At 34.9% G+C, this 21,134-nt stretch overlaps 1 protein-coding gene across 1 annotated transcript in view; it reads right to left on the reverse strand.

Moving 5' to 3' along the window:
* REDIC1 (regulator of DNA class I crossover intermediates 1) overlaps positions 1–21,134 on the reverse strand; it is a 57,523-nt gene that overhangs the window by 12,064 nt on the left and 24,325 nt on the right. The window contains exons 7-10 of the mRNA XM_012782432.2: positions 9,594–10,120; positions 9,319–9,388; positions 7,884–7,944; positions 886–949 (exon numbers count right to left, since the gene is read on the reverse strand). Coding sequence (XP_012637886.2) covers positions 886–949; positions 7,884–7,944; positions 9,319–9,388; positions 9,594–10,120 — 722 coding nt within the window. The remainder of the gene's footprint in view (positions 1–885; positions 950–7,883; positions 7,945–9,318; positions 9,389–9,593; positions 10,121–21,134) is intronic.

Genomic DNA, 21,134 nt, shown 5'->3' on the forward strand with positions numbered 1-21,134 from the left:
TTAAGGAAATATAAATTAAAATTAAAACTACAATGAGATATCAGATTACCAACAATAATAAAAACTGACATAGTGTTGGTGAAAACATGTAACAACTAAGATTCTTACCCTTTGCTAGTGGGAGTTTAAACTGAGACACCACTTTAGAAAATAATTTTGCCTTATCTTGAAGAGGTAAAGATAGGTATATCATATGAGCTAGTAATTCCACTCCTAGAAATATATCCTAGAGGAACTTTTTATATATGTGTGCAAGAAGAAACATCAAGAATGTTAAAAGTAGCATGTTTATATAGTAAAATATTCAAAATAACCTAAACAGCCTTTGCCAGAAGAAGCATAAATAAATTGTGGTATTTTCACACAATAGAATGCTGTATAGCAGTAATAATAATAATAATGATGAAATATACTAGAGATATAAGTATCAAAGTGGATGAACCTCATAATACTGGGTGAAAAAAGGCAAGCTGCAGGAAAATATATAGAGTTTGCTTCAATATGTAGAAAGTTCAAAATCAAGCACTGAGAAAGTCTGCATGTGGTATCACAAAAAACAAATTTGGGATAATAGTTACCTCTAGAGGGCAGTATAGAAAAATACAATTGAGGAAATCTTAAAAAGTATTATGTATTATTTCTTAAACTACACAGTACAAGGGTTATCTGTTTTATTATGATCTGCTCAACTGTAAATACATTATATGTACTCATTATGTATATTTTATAAACTATAAAAGTAATTTTAAAGAGTTAATTGCATTACTACTCTATCTCTGAAATATATAGTTACTGCCAAAAATCTAACAAAAACTTAAAATTTAACTAATTTATATTTGTTAGTTTTTTAAGAAGAATAAAACTCCTTTATACAGTTATACTAACACATTTTCTTAGTAGATGTTGGCCTGCCTTTTAAAGAACACGTTCCTCCTCCTTCCATCGGAATCTAGAAGAAAATTAAATTTTAACAATTCCCAAGTATACATAATAATATTCACTTATATCAACCTTATCAACACCACCATTTTACATTAGTTTTCCTTTACATTACTTTAATTCAACACATATAAAACACAAAGAAAAACTAGCCTGTGGTGAACAATATAATGAAATTTAAATTGGTTTAGAAACAGCAAGCAACAGAATAGACACTAGCTTAAAAATGAATTACTAGAGAAAAGGAAAGCCTTCAGGTAATCATAGTAAATGCAGTTGGAAAAAAAAAGAAAGTTATTAAGGCAATTTGGGAATTTGTTCTGTTATTTTTTCTAATTTCTTAAGTTGGATATCAGTCATTTTTTAAAATAATAAAAGCTCTTAGAAGTATAAATTTTCTATAGACTATACCACTGTTTTTGACTCTCATCACTTTTTTTTTTTATTTCGGCATATTATGGGGGTACAGATTTTAAGGTTTCAATAAATGCCCATTTCCGCTCCTCCCCCCAAAAGTCTGAGTCTCCATCATGACCATCCCCTAGATGGTGCACATCTCACTCATTATGTATGTATATACCCGCCCCCCTCCCCCCTCCCACCTGCCCAATACCCTATTACTGTAGTACCTATGTGTCCACTTAGGTGCTACTCAGTTAATACCAGTTTGCTGGAGAATATATCTGGTGCTTGTTTTTCCATTCTTGGGATACTTCACTTAGTAGTATGGGTTCCAGCTCTAACCAGGAAAATATAAGATGTGCTATATCACCATTGTTTCTTAGAGCTGAATAGTACTCCATGGTATACATGTACCACATTTTATTAATCCATTCTTGGATTGATGGGCACTTGGGCTGTTTCCACAGCCTTGCAATTATGAATTGTGCTGCTATAAACATTCGAATGCAGGTGTCTTTTTTGTAGAGTGTCATTGGATCATTTGGGTAGATGCCCAGCAATGGGATTGCTGGATCAAATGGTAGATTCACTTGTATCGCTTTAAGATATCTCCATATTGCTTTCCACAGAGGTTGAACTAGTTTGCAGTCCCACCAGCAGTGTAGGAGTGTTCCTCTCTCTCTCCGCAACCACGCCAGCATTTATTGTTTGGAGATTTTTTGATAAAGGCCATTCTCACTGGGGTTAAATGTTATCTCATTGTGGTTTTGATTTGCATTTCCCTGATGATTAGAGATGTTGAGCATTTCTTCATGTTTGTTGGCCATTCTTCTGTCTTCTTTAGAAAAATTTCTGTTCAAGTCCTTTGCCCACTTTTTAATGGGGTTATTTGATTTTTTCTTCCTAATTTTCGTGAGTTCTAAGTATATTCTAGTTATCAGTCCCTTATCGGATGCATAGGATGCAAAATTTTTCTCCCATTCTGTAGGTTGTCTGTTTACTTTCATGACTGTTTCTTTGGCTGTGCAGAAGCTTTGTAGTTTCATCATGTCCCATTTATTATTTTTGTTGCTGCTGTGATTGCCTTTGGGGACTTCTTCATAAACTCTTTGCCCAGGCCGATGTCTAGGAGAGTGTTTCCAACTTTTTCCTCTAGAGTTCTAATAGTTTCATACCTTAGGTTTAGGTCTGTTATCCAGTGTGAGTTGGTTTTTGTGAGAGGTGAAAGGTGTGGGTCCTGTTTTAGCCTTCTACAGGTGGCTATCCAGTTTTCCCAGCACCATTTATTGAAGAGGGATTCTTTTCCCCAGCGTATGTTTTTGTCTGCTTTGTCAAAGATGAGATGGCTATATGAGGATGGTTTTATATCAGGATTCTCACATCTATTGCACTGGTCAATATTCCTATTTTTGTGCCAATACCATATTGTTTTAATTACTACAGCTTTGTAGTATAGTTTGATATCTGGCATATTAATGCCTCCCATTTTGTTTTTGTTGCCTAGAATTGCTCTTGATATTCGGGGTCTTCTTTGGTTCCATATGAAGCATAAAATTATTTTTTCTATATCTGTGAAGAATGATGATGGGATTTTAATAGGTATTGCATTGAATCTGTAGATCAGTTTGGGTAGTATAGACATTTTGATGATATTGAGTCTGCCGATCCACGAGCATGGTATGGATTTCCATCTGTTTACATCCTCTGCTATTTCCTTCCTCAGTGTTTCATAGTTCTCCCTGTAGAGGTCTTTTACGTCCTTGGTTAAGTATATTCCTAGGTACTTTAATTTCTTTGTTGCTATTGTGAAGGGAATTGAGTCTTTGATTTGGTTCTCAATTAGATTGCTGTTGGCATATATGAATGCCCCTGATTTCTGTGTATTGATTTTGTATCCTGAGACTTTACTAAATTCATTGATCAGTTCCAGGAGTTTCTTGGTTGAATCCTTGGGGTTTTCTAGATACAATATCATATCATCAGCAAACAGTGAAAGTTTGATCTCTTCTGCTCCTATTTGGATACCTTTGATTCCATTTTCCTGTCTGATTGCTGTAGCCAAGACTTCCAGTACTATGTTGAACAGAAGTGGAGATAGTGGGCAGCCTTGTCTGGTTCCAGTTCTAAGTGGGAATGATTTCAATTTTTCCCCATTCAGTATGATGTTGGCTATAGGTCTGTCATATATGGCTTGTATCATTTTTAGGTATGTCCCTTCTATGCCTATTTTCTGAAGTGTTCGTATCATGAAAGGGTGTTGAATTTTGTCAAAAGCTTTTTCTGCATCTATTGAAAGAATCATGTGGTCTTTGTTTTTGCTTCTGTTTATGTGGTGAATTGCATTTATAGATTTACGTATGTTGAACCATCTCTGCATCCCTGGGATGAAGCCCACTTGGTCGTGGTGGATTATTTTTTTGATAAGTGTCTGGATTCGGTTAGCTAAGATTTTGTTGAAAATTTTTGCATCTATATTCATTAGGGATATTGGTCTGTAGTTTTCTTTTTTTGTTGCATACTTTCCTGGTTTTGGTATCAGAGTAATATTCGCTTCATAAAAGGTGTCGGGGAGGTTTCCGTTCTTCTCGATGTTGTGGAATAGTTTCTGCAAGATAGGTACTAGTTCTTCTTTGTAAGTATGGTAAAATTTAGGTGTGAAGCCATCTGGACCAGGACTTTTTATGTAACTTATTTTCATTTACTTTCTTTAAAAAAAAGTTAAGAGAGATTAAGTATCTCTTCTTGGTTGATTTCAAATTTTATTAAATTTTGATTAAAGAATGTGGTTATGAATCTCTTCTTTGAAAAAATTTCTTAGATTTTCTTTATGGCTTATTGCATGAATTATGTTTGCAAATATACCATGGACTTACCGAAAATATTTTCTTTATATTCTCTGTTTATGGGATATAGAGTTTTAGACAGACAGCTAAGGTAAAGGAGAAACTACGTAGCTGTCTGCCAAACCTGATTCCCTTTCCTGTTAGACATACAGCTAGACTCCATTTCCTAGCCTCCCTTGGACTTGGTTTGGACATGTGATTTAAGTTCCTGTCATGGGCAGAAGTAATGTAAACTACTGTCAGTCCTGGCCCATAAAAATCTTCTCCACAATCCTCCACTTCCTTTTCCCTTCTGCTATCTGGTAACAATAGATACAAAGATAGAAGAAGGCACTAGTGGAAGATAGCACAGTCCCCATCAGTTTGGGGACCTGAATAACTACATGGAGCAGAGCCCCTACCCTAACCCCACTATTTTATCATTTAAAAGTCTTTTCTATTCAACTCTTGACACATTCAAGCCCCAAACTTGCAACAAGAACACAAATCTGGGAAGGCTATACAGACCCCATTAAGGCACACACTCCAATACCTACTTCAGATCTACTCATGAAGAATAGCAAAGAAAATCCTCCCAAAATAAAAGAAACTGTTTTTCACAGAGCTTCCCTCATCCTCCAAGACAGCAAGCCTTAGCAATGCTTGCCCAGCAGGACTTTGCAGTTGCCACGGATCCGTAATGCTGCATCTCCTATTCTTCTCTTTTCCAAATGGGCTCTTAGTTGCATTGATATTGTCTGCTTGGCTACCTATATATGTTTTCTTAATGTATATATCTTTTGCTTTTTATTTTCAACCTTTATTATATTCTATAATCTGTTTATTGTAAAATATATACATTTTTTCCCTTCTCAATATGATATTCTTTGAATTTTGAAAAGGCAACCCCCTCATATTTACTATATTAAGTGCTAAGCAGGTTTTGTCCTTATACTTTATGTAGAACTCCTATTTCACCTTTCCCACCTTGATCAGGTTTCCTAGTGTGACATCACTACTCCTTCGAATTTTGAAGTTCTCTCATTTGTTTCCATTTCTCTAGCAATTACCTTCCCATTTTTAACAATCTTATTTAAACTTAATTGCTCTACTACTGCTTTAAAATTAAGTGATGATACTCTTCCTCCAAAACCTTGTTCTTTCCTATTCTCTTCCACCCTCAACAGAAGAATCTTACGGATACTACTACTTCCCCATCAAAGAGGGTTGTTTTGTTTTGTTTGCTTTTTGTTTTAGCTCTTAAGTTTTCTAACCTGTTGGTAATTCCTTTTTTGGGAGGACACCTCTATATTATTCATATCTAGGAAAATGAGTTCTTTAAAGGAGTAACAAGACAGCCCCCAGCACTATTAACTACATTCCCCTCCTGGAAAGTCTCTCCATTTTTCTTTCCTATGACTCCTTTCTCCTAGTACTCCTCAAACCTCTATAGTAACACATTTTCAGTCTCTTTTTCTAGCTTCTCTTCTACTGCATACCCTCCAACATGAAATGTTGTGGCTTCTCAGGAACCTGTCAACAGCTGTACTTATTTTGCACACTTTCTGTGGAGAAACATATACATGGATGTATGCAACTACCACCTACTAAATAAGACTGAAAATCTCTTCTGACTGTAAACCCCATATATATAAAAGCCTGCTACTATATACAACATCATATACTACAGATTTTTCAGAAAACCCTCAATTAAGCTCAACAGGTCAAACGTAACTCATCTTCTCTCAGAAATCTGCTCCTCCTCTAAATTACAGTAATTCTAGGTATTGTTTTTTTTAAAAAGTATATTACAAAATGTATAATGCTCAAGTATAATTATTTCTCTCTCATGTAATAAGCTAAAGTGAGTGTTCCTGGTAAGCAGGCAATTTTCTTCCATGTAGTGATTCAAAGACCTGATCCTTTCCATCTTGTGACTCTACCATCCGTTAGGCCTCATTTCCTTCTAGCCATCAGAAGAAAGATTGCACAGGAAAAGAATTCTCACTTCTTACAAGCCTTGACCTAAAAATGACACATATCACTTCTACTCAGTACTCATTAGTGAGATCTAGCCATATGGCCACATGTACATGGATGGATGATTAGGAAATACGTTCTTGGCTAGGAAACCATTTCACAGTGGCAGCTCTATTCTAAAAGAGATGGTACATGAATTTTGGCACATAGTTACCCTTTCCTGACATCTCCTCCTATGTTTTCCATCTTGGTGAATGGCATCATCTCGTCAATAAATCATTTACCCAAATCATAAATCCAGGTCTTCCTTGATCAATTACTTCCTTCTCCCTTAACTAATCACCAATCACCAGGTCCTATCAACTCTAGATCTAAATATTCTTTTCATTTGGCTTCATCCTACTACCACTGCCCAACTTCAAATCCTGATTATTTCTTGCCCTGCCTTGAGTTTTTTGCTTATTAAATCTCTCTTCACTGTTGACAGAGTCAATTTTTTTCACTCTCTAACATCCTCACACTCCTCTGCTAAAATTTTGTTTAGTGGATCTCTGCTTGGTGATAGGAAATTAAACTGCTATATACTGTTCAAGGTCTTTTATCACCTGGCCCTTTATATTGTTCAGAATTATCTCATGCCATTCCTGCACCCCCTTCTAATTTACGCTATAAATAGTGGCAATAACAATAACTAGAATGAAACAAGGTTTCTAAAACAAGCTAAATTCTCTCACATGTTAGTTTCTATTTATGTTGCTCCTTCCCCCCCCCCACAGTGTGCCCATTTGGTCAACATATTAATTGATATTGTGTTCAAAAGTTATCTCCTCTATCTTCCTCCTGACTGCATGTGAAACTTACAAGTGTCTTTTACTAATCTCCCACTACCCTTTGTACAAACTTCAGTTGTAGCAATTTATTTAAATGCATTAGTTTTTTTCTATTTCTGACTAGCTGCTAGATGATAGCTTCTTAAGATGGGGCCCATGTCCTTTCATCTCTGCAGAGTCTAGTGCACAGTAGAATGTAATCTTCTTGAGAACGATGACTTTATTTTTTCACCATTTTATCCTTGGTGTCTAGCATATAGGAGACACTCAATAAGTGACTATTAAATGAATTTATAGTATGTGCTCAACGCATATTTATTGAAGAAAAAGGAGAAAATGGTACAATTGAAAATACTGTCAGATAAGACAGTAGTTTGAATACTGGCTCAAGAGTGTGATCTTGAACAAGTTATTTAATCTTTCTAAACTTCAGTCTCTTTTGCAGTGAAGACTTTAAACTTTACAGGATCAGACTCTTGCAGATTATAGATAAAGTATATAAAGTTCTTGGCACACCCTTATTATGAGGAGGGATTATAACATTACATAAGCAATGTTTATAGATGTTTCAATAGTCTGGTGAATATATGATTATGTTCACCAGTAGCACTTTGAAATCTAAAGCATTTTCCTCTTGGAAAACTTTATAATACTTACAGAAAAGTATTGAAAAGATCAATACTAATATAGATTCGTTTGTCTCAAGTAAAGCACATTATAGTTTCTAAAAAGGTATTTTTATTTCAAGATCTAAGCTATAATTTCCCCAGAATAAGAAAATATAAGAAAAACAGGTCACCTAAAAAAAGACTTATGAATAACAGTTAACCTTAAATCAACATATAAATATTAAAATATGACATAATATATACTGATTTAATTAGAAAGATAATGTGTGAATGTGCTTTACCTCACCAAGTCCAAAGTTCCACAATTGCTTAGAGTGCAATTCTTCCAAAGGAATGTTATCCCTAAGGGTTTTAAATAAGACAGTATTAAAATTTGCTTTGTTCCCTCTGAAAATTATTGTTCTTGGCTTCAAATCTGAATCATATAGGAAGCTTTTTTAAAAATAAAAACTCAGAAACTCCATGCCAAGGAGCCTATTTAAAACTTTGTATTTTGTAGTTTAAAATCATCCCCTCAAGTTAATTTGGACCTGCAGCTGGGTTTAGGAACCATGTTATAAATCACTGTCATGAAGTACATTTTAAAACTCTAGTCCTAACATGATGATATTCACTCTTAAGTTTCTGGATATTTGGAGATTTAACAAAAGAACAGAAAAAAATTTGTTAATTTTATGAAATAACCTGTGAGTCTATGTTTTAATTAATCTGTATGTGCCAATCTCATAAAAATGGCATCTATATGTTCATTTTATCAATAGTATTTTTAATATTTCTGTAAGAAATCACTTCCAGAATAAAAATGTATTCTAGCTCATAATTTCCAATCCCAAATATTTGGCTAAATTACAGTTATTATCAAAAAAGTTAGGACTATTCAGAAACTACTAATTAAAATAAAGTTTTCTTTAATTACTTGTAACACAGAAGAACCAGTAAAACAGCCCCAAACTCTAAGGAATATGTTAATATCAACCCATAATGGATGAGTTTAAAAATCACCTTAAATATAGAACACTTTATACCACAACAGCAAGAAAAACAATCAAAATCTCATGGAGTCTAATTGTTTTCACACAGAAAAAAATGTATCAATGATGGGATGGAAGAAATGGTAATCTTTTTTCTCCTTTCAATCTCATTGAGCACATTAATAAAATGGTAATCTTGAACATAGAGAAAACCAGGAGTTTCTCTGAGAGGGAAATGTTGGCAATAGGACAGCACTCTATCCCTAGAATGTAAACTGTCCTGTAAACTGCTGATATACTTGTTTATGCCACTAACATATGAATTCTATTACTCCCTGTTCTCATTCCATACTCAAGCAAGCAACAACCTATGAACAGCTACCTGAAAGTAAGAAAACGTGCTTTTTCATGCCAGTAAGCATTCCTATACATGTGACCCTTCTATCTTACTGTAAATCAATATATTGACATTCTGGTGGGTATATGAGTTTCTTGAACACATAAGTCAATTTTCTCAACTCTAATCAACATTAATAATATTCAGCCAAGAAAGAATTCCAGGGCTAGCAAATAATAGCACTATAAATTAGGGTGATATTACCATGATTGTGACAAGTAAGGCTTCTTTGTAAGGTTGTCTACCTTCAGACAGAAATGTGCCTACTTCATTTTGCATCAATTTAACCTTCAATGTGCATTATACGAGATCTTGGTTTGTATTCCCCAGATTTACCTAAAAACTTACATGGAATTCGCTGAATGTTTCTGGATATTTTTCTGTAGTGTCTTCTCTTGGTAATCATTTTCAAGTTTTCCTTCAAAAATAAAATTATGCAGTGAGTTAAAAATTTAGCATAGTCTATTTTCATTTTTCAATTCAAAGCACATTAGCATGACACATACAGAGGAAAATCAGTGGTCCACAATATTATATAATAGAAAGCCATTTTGTATATACTAAAACTGAAAACAAAAAACAAAAAAGAATTGGTTATTACATTTTCCATGCACAACACTAACCTTTTTTTATAGAACCAGTTGGGTAATAATCCTTATCAAAAGATGTACTAAGATCATTTCTTTCATTATTGTTGTACTCTTTCTGATAGTTCTTGTTTGGTTGACATTTTTCTGGATAAATTATGTTATTAAAAGTTGAGTTACTAAAGGTCGACTCTGGAACTGTAAAAATGTTTCTAATGAGTCTATCACCGTGGTTTTTAATAGAACCAGTGGCTACACAAATATCTTCCATACTATCATAACCACACTCATCAAAGGTTTTCTTTATTCTTTCTTGATTGATGTTTAATAAATTGATCATATTTTGACTAATGAAAGAGTCACAATTCTCTGATAGAAGGCCAGGAGTTGGCTGGCTCAAATCATCAAGAAAATTTGAAACCTCTTTTCCATTTTCTTTCCAAATATGTTGTACTGATTGCTGTTCAGTAAAGAAGTCCATCGGTCTTCTTTCTTCCACGCTTCCACAATCTTCACCCCTAATTATGGCAGGTCCTTCAGCAAGGAAATTTCTATTTCCTGGACTTTGAGATAAATAAAAAGTATATTTAGCAAGAAAAGTACAGATCATTTGCATTTAGAAACACTTTCGTTAAATTCTTACAGAACATATTGAGTAATTACTAACATTTACCTAGACTATGTTTTTATTTTTTATATTTAAATAAATAATATTGCTTTGGTTGGAAATTTGTCTAATATGCTCTTCTAATGACTTCTTGAGTATAAAAATAATCTACACTAGGTTTCGTGTTTTAAAATGAAAAATTAGTGCACAGTTCAATTTACTGTTATATTAACAAAATAAAATATGACCAACCTACAATATGTATTCTGTAACAAAATCTAGCAAATAACCTGAACAACCACTGTATGTCACTGCTGCTCCATTAAACCAGAGAAAGATATTTTGAAAACTGAGCAAAAAAAATGTATCCCCAGTGTTAAAACATCAAATCAAATAGGTATGAGAACATTATGACAGCTTTTTTTCTCAAGCTAACATGGACATAAAAACAATGAAGTTCCAAAGAAGAACAATATAGATATAAACATGTATATAATTAATAAAGCCAAAAAAAAGGTGAATTAGATAAAAACTAATTTGGTAAATTAGATAACTCATAAATTTCCCTTTAGTGCAGAAGTGATAATTCTAGGTTAAGTCCAACTTATGTATGAGATTCAAAGTTATGATAGGAAATAACTGCATATCAAGATTTTAAAAATTTTATTTCAAATGACTATCTACAAATTTACATAGGATTGGGCTGGTCCAGAGGTTGAAGGTAACAAAGAAATTCAGACTGCTAAAATAGACCGCTAAATAGAAAATAGACTGCTATAACTCTGATTGATTTCCAATCTTAATTTTTAAGTTATTTATCAAAATTTAATGAGCACTTACTGTATTTCAGGCACTAGGCCATGTGCTGGGGACAGAAATAAAAGAACTCAGTTTGGTATTAAATAGAGAGACTAATGTTTTACACAAGAATGTTCACAGCTCATGATCCTACACTGTTTTCAAATAAGAGTATTATTGGTGTTTCAGGCAGAATGCAATTTGTTATGCCAAAAGAATCTATAGTATGTAATAATATACACCATTAATAACCGGAGAAATTTCTATTACTTTAAATGGGAGAATAAATATAAAAGCACTTCATAAGCTATAAAGCACACTATAAATGTAAATCATAATTTTTTAAAAGTATTCTAAGCATTCTGACTGAGAAGAATCATTCATTAAGAGATTTGGACATTAGAAAAATATATAATACGCAGTTATTGCCAATAAGAAATGTATAGTATAGAAGAAGGAAACAATTAAAAAATAAGCATTATCCTATGGTCAAGTGCTACTATAGTAAATAAAAAGAGAAGATTCTTCTGCTTCAGAAAAATTGGCAAATGGCTGATTTTGGGACTTAATGCTGGGAAAGATTATTACTTATAGAGATGATAGAAATGATGCTAAAAAACCAAAGTCTTATTAAAACAAATCAAATCAACTTCTTTAATAATTTTCCTATAAATACACATAAAATTCATTCAAAATTATGTACTAAAATAGGGACAAATTCATTATTTAAATAAGCCTTTTATTTGTATTCAACAATTTTTTAAATTTTATTTCAAAATATTAAGAGGGTACAAATGTTTTTGTTACATGGACAGCTTTCATAATGCTTGAATCAGGGCTATAAGTGTGCCTATTACCTGACTAGTAGTGTTCATTGTAGGTTTTTATCCCTCCCCTCCTAGCCCCCACCTCTTGATTTCCAATGACTTTTACTTCCCCCTGTGCACATGTGTGCTCATAGTTTACTTCCAATTGAATAGCAAGTACATGCGGTATTTGTTTGTCCATTCTTGATATATTTCACTTAGGATAATGGTCTCTAGTTCCATCCAAATTGTTGCAAAAGGCATTAAGACATCCTTCCTCAAGGCTGAGTAGTATTCCTTGGCATACATATACCCCATTTCATTAATCCACTCACAAATTGATAGGCATTTGGGTTGATTCCACATTTTTGTAATTTTGAAGTATGCCACAGGTGTCTTTTTGATAAAATGATTTCTTTTTCTTTGGGTAGATACCCAGCAGTAGGATTGCTAGATCAAATGTAGGGTCTATTTTTAGTTCTTTGAGAAATCTCCATACTGTTTTCCATAGAGGTTGTACTAATTTGCAGTCTCACTAACAGTGTGTAAGTAGTCCTTTCTCTCTGCATCCATGCCAGTATCAACTATATTTAGACTTCTTTAAAAAAAAGTCATTCTAACAGGGATAAGGTGATATCTCAATGTGATTTTATTTTGCATTTTTCCCTGATGATGTTGAACATTTTTCATGTTTGTTGGTCATTTTTCTATATTCTTTTGAAAAACTTCTGTTCATGACTTTTGCCCACTTTTTAATGGGGCTGTTTGTTTTTTTCTTGCTAATTTGTTTGAGTTCTTTGTAGATTTTGGATATTAGCCCTTTATTGGATGTGAAGTTCACATATATTTTCTCTTATTCTATAGGTTGTCTATTTGCTCTGTTGATAATTTCCTTAGCTGCAGAGCAGCTTAATTTAATAAGTCCCATTTATTTATTTTGTTTGTTGCTGTAATTGCCTTTGGGGTCTTAATCATAAATTCTTTGAAAATAATTCAGACAATCTAGAAGAGTTTTTCCTTCATTTTCTTCTAGAATTTTTATGGTTTCATGCCGTACATTTAAGTCTCTTCTCCATCTTGAATTAATTTTTGTGAGTGGTGAGAGATATGGATCCCATTTCATTCTTCTGCATGTGGCTATCCAATTTTCCCAGCATTTATTGAATAGGGATTGAACAGTGATTCTTTTCCTCAGTGCTTTGTCAAAGATCAGTTGGTTGTATGTGGATGGTTCTATCTACGGGTTCTCTGTTCTGTTCCATCAGTCTATGTCTCTATTTTTGTGCCAATACCATGCTCTTTTGTTACTTGTAGTATAGTATGAAGTCTGGTAATGTGATGCCTCCAGATTTGTTCTTTTTGCTTAAGATTGATTTGGCTATTCAGGCTCTTTTCTGGTTCCAAACGAAGCACAGAATTATTTTTTCTAGATTTGTGAAATATGATATGTTGGCATTTTGATGGTGATAGCACTGAATTTGTAAATCACTTTGGGAAGTATGGATATTTTAACAAATTTGACTCTACCAATCATGAGCCTGATATATTTTTCCATTCATTTGTATTATTTGCAATTTCTCAGTGTTTCATAGTTATTCTTATAGAGATCTCTCACCTTCTTGGTTAAGTACATTCCTAGGTATTTTATTTTCTTTGTGGCTATTGTGAATGGTACTGAGTCTTTGATCTGACTCTTAGCATGATTGTTATTGCTATATAGAAATGTTGATTTGTGTACTTTGATTTAATAACCTGAAACTTTGCTGAATTTATTTATCAATTCCAGGAGCCTCTTGGAGGATCAACAAATATTTAATGTATGCCAACTATGTATGTAGTAGGGAGACATTGGAGTTTACATTCCAGTGAAGGAAGATAAACAAATAAGATAATTAAGCATTAAGAAGTACAATGGATAAGCATTAAGAAGTAAACAAGAAGGAAAGATAATCGCAGGTGCTACAAGATCACCTGATGGAATACCCTGTGTGGAGTTCATGTTTCAGATAGGTTGGTCAGGGAAGTCCCTAGTAAGGAAGTGATAAATAAGCTAAAGATACAGAATGGTTAGATACTTGAAGAAATGCGTAAGCACACTGCAGGGAGATGGAATAATACTGCAAGTGCAAGATATGCAGAATGTTTGAGAAACAAAAGAAGTCAAGCTGGAATAGAATCAATGAAAAATGTATAACCTAAGGCTTAAAAGGTACAAAAGGGCCAGAATATGCAGAGCCTTGCTTTTGAAAAGAGTAATAAGAAATCATCTAAAGGTTCTATGTACAAAAGTAAAATTGATTTGCTTTTGCCTTGGAAAATGTACCATCAGTCTGACTGTTGGGTGAAGAATTATTTCAGGATTTCCATCCAAACAAAATTAAATAAGAGACACCAGATTTACCCACCTATTTTAAAAACTAGACAAATATATGAGACAACAGTTTTCAGACATGGGACACCAGGTGGAGTAAGATAATGATCGATCCCTGAGGAAGAGAAAACAAATGAGAAGTCTATAATTGCTCCTAGTTTACTGTCTGGAGAGAACATCTAAACCACAGCACAGGGAGGGGTAACCTAATTGGAGCCCAGCTGACTCGCTATGCTGAGCTGGGGTCCAGGGAGACTGCAAAGGATAGAGTTCACAGCTAGAGTGCTATGAAAAAGAGTACGTCAAAGAGAAAGTTCCAGAAATCTACAGAGGGTTATTCTCAAGTCTTTAGTTAAATACTGATCAGCACATGCATGTGAAGTAATTATCCAAAGCTGTGAAAAGAACCTCCCAAGATGAGAAAATAGAACAATCCCAGGAGATCACACAGGGCTGGGAAAATTTTGTGTTTTCATCCACCAGAACAGAAAACCTCGTAATTCAAGGGAATCAAGAAAGTACTCAGAAGGGTATTGCCTTGGCAGTGGGGCATAATTAGCCATAGACTGAAAGTGTATTGGTCCTGTTTAACAAACTTAAAGTTTGTTAAAGCAAACTTCAAAAAGGTCATATTATTTCCAAGTAATAAGCTGCATCCCAGAACAAACCTTAGGACTATTTCCAGGAAAACAAAAAAATTCCAGCAACCAAAAAGATAAAATTCACAATGTATAGAATCCAAACAAAATTATAATGCAAAAAAGCAGGAAATTACAATCTATAAGGAGAAGCAAAATCAATTATTAGAAAGAGACCAAAAAATGACATAGATGATGGCATTCATACACAAGACATTAAAAGTGTTATAACTATAGTCCCTATATTCAAGAAGATAGAAGAAAACTGAGCATGTTTAATAGATATGTGAAGATATAAAGAAGAGTTAAACTTCTAAAGATGAAAAGTACACTAAATAGGATTATCAGATTAGACAACAAAGGAGATACAATGAGTGAATTTAAAGATACAGGAATATAACCTATATTCCTGTGAAAAATTCCTGTGAAATAATGAGAGAAAAAAAGAATGGAAAGGAAAAAAGAGTGAACAGAGCATCAGCGAACAATGACACAACTTTAAGTAATCTAATTTACTAATTTTAGTCCCTAAAGTAGAAGGTGTCAGAAAAATATCTGAAGAAATGATGGCTGAAATTATTCCAAATTTGACAAAAAACAGTTAAGTCCAAGAAACTAACAAAGTCTGAACACGAGAAACAGAAAGAAAATGAACATCCTAACCAAAAGATGGAAATCAATGGTAGAAAATCCATGATAGTTAAATCTTAAAAATGGAAAAACGTATACATTATAAGGATATGAAAATTAAAATAACAGCAAAACTTCTAGTTGGAAACAATGCCAAGTCAAAAGACTTTGAAAAACAAGAGCACAACAATATACCAAAGATGAAAAGCATTAATCACCAGCAGCAGACTATACAATAAGAAATGCTAAAAGACATCTTTCAAACAGAAGGAAAATGTCATCAGATGGAAATCCAGATCTACATAAAATAAAAACCATTAAAGATAACAAATATATGCCTATATAGAGGCAACATGTTTTCTTATTTAACTCTCTTTAAAGCAAAAATAACAATGTATTATTGGATGTATAACATATAAAGAAAGAAAATGCATGAATATATAGCAACACAAAGCCCAAAAGGGAGAAAGTATACTATTGTAGGATTCTTATACTTGAAATGGTATAACTTCAAGATAGTCAGTGAGAAATTAAATATATCCTATAAACTCTAAAGCAACCAATGAAAAACAAAATAGACTTATAGCTAATAAACCAACAAAAGAGATCAAATGAAGTCACAAAAAATATTTAAACCAAATAAAGGTGGAAAAAGAGGGGAAAAGAACAAAGTCTATATGGGACAAACAAAAAATAGCAAGAGAACACACTTAAACCCACCCGTATAGGTTTCCATATTAAATGTAAACCATATCCTTGGCCACAATACAAGTCTCAATAAATTTGAAAGGATCAAATCATACAAAGTGTGAATTAATGAATTAATTCAGAAAGAAACAGGAAGTCTTGGGGTTTCTGGGAACCAAATAATAAATTTCTAAATAACCCATGGATTGAAAAAGAAATCAAAAGAAAAATTAGAAAGTATTCTGAACTGAATGAAAATGAAAATATAACATTATATCAAAATTTCTAAGATGCAGTACAAACAGCAGTTAGTGGAAAATTTATAGTCCTAAATGCCTAATTAGAAGAATGATCTCAAAACAATAATCTCAGCTCTCACCTTCAGAAACTTAATAAGTATTTGCATATCTAAGCTTTTTTAAAAAACATTTCAAACACAGAAAAATAGGAAGACAAAGAAGAGCAAATTAAATCTAAAACAGACAAAACAAAATAATAAAGAGCATTTAATGAAATTTTTTAAATGTAAAAATAAAAAACATGTGAAACTAAAAGATAATTCTGTGAAAACATAAATAAAATTCATCAGTCTCCAATCAGAATAATGAGGGAAAAGCAGAAGATACACTTTGCCAATATCAGTAATGAGAGAAAAGATAGCACTACAGATGTTAAAATTTTTAAACAGATAAGGGAATGTTAGGAAGAACTTTATGTTAATAAATTCTATTAGGTTGACAAAATAAATACATTCTCTGTAAGGTACAAACTATCAAAGCTCAGTCATAAATAAATAAATAAATAAATAACCTGACTAGCCTGTAGTTTAAAAAAAAAAAAAACCTTCCCACAAAAAAAGAACACCAATACCAAGTGGCTTCACTGATGAACTTTACCAGAGACTAAATAAATTATAGTTATGCATCACTTAATAAGAATACATTCTGAGAAACATGTTAGGTAAGTTCTTCATTGTGCAGACATCATAGAATATACTTACACAAATCTCAATGGTCTAGCCTACTACACACCTACATTATAGCGTATACAGCCTATTGATCCTAGGCTACACACTTGTACAGCATGTTATGGTACTGAATACTGCAGGCAACTGTAACACAGTGATAAGTATTTGTATATTTAAACATATTCAAACATATAAAAAGCATAGTAAAAATACAGTATAAAAGGTTTTTTAAAAAGGTACACCTGTATAGGGCACTTACCATGAATGAAGCTTACAGGACTGGAAGTTGCTATAGGTCAGTGAGTGAGTAAACATGAAGGCCTAGGACATTACTGTGCACTACTGTGGACTTAATAAATACTGAACACTTAGGCTACACTAAATTTAATTTAAAACATGTTCCTTTATTCAATAATAAATAAAGCTGGCACAGTGGTTCACGCCTGTAATCCTAGCACTTTGGGAGGCCAAGGCAGGAGGATTGCCTAAGGCCAGGAGTTTCAGGCCAGCCTAAGCAACACAGCAAGACCTCATCTCTACAAAAAATAAAAAAAATTAACTGGGTTGTGGTAGTGTGCATTTGTAGCCCCAGCTACTCAGGAGGCTGACACTGGAGGATCACTTGAGCCCTGGAGTTTTAAGTTGCAGTGAGCTATGATCCCCCTACTATACTCTATCCTAGGCAACAGAGTGAGACCCCGTCTCAAAAATACTATTACTACTACTAATAATAATAAATTAACCTTAGCTTACTGTAACTTTTTTACTTTGTAAACTTTTTAAATTTTTAAAATTTTCTGACTCTTTTGTAATAACACTTAACTTAAAACACAAATACATCATACAGTGGTATCAAAATATTTTCTTTCTTTATAACATTATTCTACAAGCTCTTTTCTATTATACATACTGGGGGTTTTTTTTGTTTGTTTTTACTTTTTAAACTTTTTGGTTAAAAACTAAGACACAAACACATGCATTAGCCTAGTCCTACACAGGGTCAGGATCTTCGGTATCACTATCTTCTATCTGCACATCTTGTCCCACTGATCTTCGGGGCAATCATATGCATGAGGCTATCATCTTCTATGATAAGGATACCTTTTGGAATATCCTCTGAAGGACCTGCCTGAGGCTAGTTTACAGTTAATTTTTTTTCTATAAGTAGGAGTATACTCCAAAATAATGATAAAAATTATAATATCATTAATATACAAGTCAGTAATGTTGTCATTTATTATCAATATCAAGTATGATGTACCATATATAATTGTATGTGCTAGACTTTTACATGAGTGGCAGTGCAGGTTTACAAAAGCATCACCATAAACATGTGAGAAATACATTCTGCTGTGATATTATCACAGCTACGATGTCACCAGGCAATAGAAAATTTTCAGCTCAATTATAATCTTATGTGATCACTGTCATATATGCCTTTCATCATTGACCAAAACATCCTCACAGCTCACATGACTGTATACCAACCAGTTCTACACAATCTCTTCCAGAAAACTAAACAGGAGGAAACACTTCTCAACTCATTCTATGATACTGGCATTATGCCGATATCAAAACTAGACCAAGATATTTTAAAAGAAACCTACAAAATAATATCTCTCAGAAAGCTTGAGGTAAAAATCCCTAACAAAATTTTAGCAAATCAAAACCAAGAATAATACGTTGTAACCAGGTAGGATTTAGCCCAGAAATATTAATACAAGGTTAGTTAATAGTAAAAAAAAAAAAAAAAAAAAAAATCAATATGAACAAGACCTTCTAGAATGGTAGAGTATAAAGTCTGACAAATCCTCTCCCCCAAAAGCAATGATAAAGTAGACAAAACTTACAAAAAACCAACCATTTCAGAATCTGGGAAGTGACAAAAGACATGCAATAAACTGAGAAGTAGTACTTCAAGAAAAACTACTGTACCTTCGTAAGAAAAGTTGGAGTCTATTTAGAGTTTTAGCCTGGGGCTGTACTTTCCTTCTACCCCCAAATGCATGAGGGGTAGCTCTACCAATGCTGAGTAGTCTGAGGGGAAGTGGGGAGAGATCCATATCTGGGAGGTTGTCAAAACATAATTTTTTGGTGGCAAACCATTAGGGAAGTTCAACATTGGAACTGCCTGGGGTGGCAATATTAGCTGGAACAACCAAAAATCATCCAGAAACTTCAGAAAGATCTGGAAAACAAACAGTCATAATGCACTTTGATAAACTCTCAGATATACCTGGTGGTATAGAAGGCTGCACACATATACAAGGCTGTGTGCACACTCAGGAGAGACCAGAGAGGGCACTGGGTATATATTTATCCCTGGCTGATTATGAGATCCTTTAAAGCTTTATGTGTTTAAACAGAACCTCTGACCAATCACTGGTTGACCTTTAAGCAGTGCTAAGAGGGAAATTAATAACTTTAAATGCCTTTATTAAAAAGACGGCCAGGTGTGGTAGCTCATGCCTGTAATCCTAGCATTTTGGGAGGCCCGGGCTGAAGGATCCCTTGAGCTCAGGAGTTAGAGATCAGTCTGAGCAAGAGTGAGACCCACCTCTACTAAAATTAGAAAGAAATTAGCTGGACAACTAAAAATATATAGAAAAAATTAGCCAGGAATGGCGGTGCATGCCTGTAGTCCCCGCTACTCGGGAGGCTGAGGCAGAAACATTGCTTGAGCCCAGGAGTTTGAGGTTGCTGTGAGCTAGGCTGACGCCATGGCACTCTAGACCAGGCAACAGAGGGAAACTCTGTGTCAAAAACCAAAAAAAAGGAGGGGGTTGGGAAAACGACGGAGTAAAGGAAACCCCCGGACTCCTGCTCCCAGAGAAGGAGGCATAGATCCTGGTCTCCTACACGTGAATGGATCGCCCACTACAAGGACAGCATCGAGAATCCACAGAGGTTCAGCATGGGACTCTCATAAAACGAAAAACAAGGTGATCGGGAGATAAGATCGTGTTCTCTGGAGAGTGCAAAGCAAACAATAGGGCACATGGGAGGGCACTGGCCCGCTGGGCCAGGGGGTGAAGTGGGATCAGATCCACAGGAGAACTCCTTGCTTCCCCATTGACCTCCACACCCACCCAGCCAGGGACCTGTCTAAAACCAACGCGAAATCGCAGCAGAAGAGGATGCTAGAGAGTGCAGTCAATGGTGAAAAACACCATGATCTCCCCAGAGCCCTGTGCTAGGACAGCTCCAAGATGAGAAGAAATTGAAATGAGCTGATAGGGGAGGCAGTTAGATGTCTTGCCTCTGGTAACCAGTGGAGCTAAGTCGGGGGCTCTAAGCTGAAACTGCCCAGAGCGAATAAGATGACACAGGGTGGGCCAGTAAGAGCAAGGGCTATGGCTGAACAGATGGTCGGGCAGGCTGCATACAAGAGGACATGGGGTGTCCTGTTGATCCAGGCTCTCAACCTGCCACCTGCCACACCCTAAACAGTCGCCCCCAGTATTGGTGCCCTGCAAGTGAGCAAACGGTCGCCATTGAGGGGGTCCACAGCCCAGCAATCATACAGTGGGGCAGGCAAGCCTCCCTCCCCAGCCCAGCCTAGAGTCTCTCCAGACAAATTCCACCCCTACACAATCTGCGATTGGCTCACCAGGCCTGGCTCCATCAACGAACTACTGAGAAGTCTAACAGCCGAGGGGAGTTACAGCTACTGAGGTGGCCAGGGGGCAGGGCAGACTGCGGAGATACCTCCTCCCCCCGCCCACATCTCTCGTGCTGAAAGTGGTAGGCTCCACTACTGGAGGTGGGGCGAGACAAGAAAACTCACTCTCCCCCAGATCTAGGGAGAACCCACTAGGCCTGTGTAGTGTGTAAGCACACAATATAAAAGACTATGCTTCCCAGAACAGCTCAGGCCACCCAGTTGAACAAAAAGCTGGGACTGGATCTCCTCCCCAGTCAGGGGCAGGCTCCAAAAGAAACTACCCCCATCAGAGAAAACTTCCAAGTGTGGTGGAAGAGCTTCCCCCAGTGGCTGATCAAGAAACTACAAAAGAGAGGACACCTGAGCTCTAGCAATTGATGCAGATGGGGAGAACCCAGAGTAAAATCTC

The sequence above is a fragment of the Microcebus murinus genome, chromosome 10, assembly GCF_040939455.1.
Source record: "Microcebus murinus isolate Inina chromosome 10, M.murinus_Inina_mat1.0, whole genome shotgun sequence".
NCBI classification, from domain to species: Eukaryota; Metazoa; Chordata; class Mammalia; order Primates; family Cheirogaleidae; genus Microcebus; species Microcebus murinus.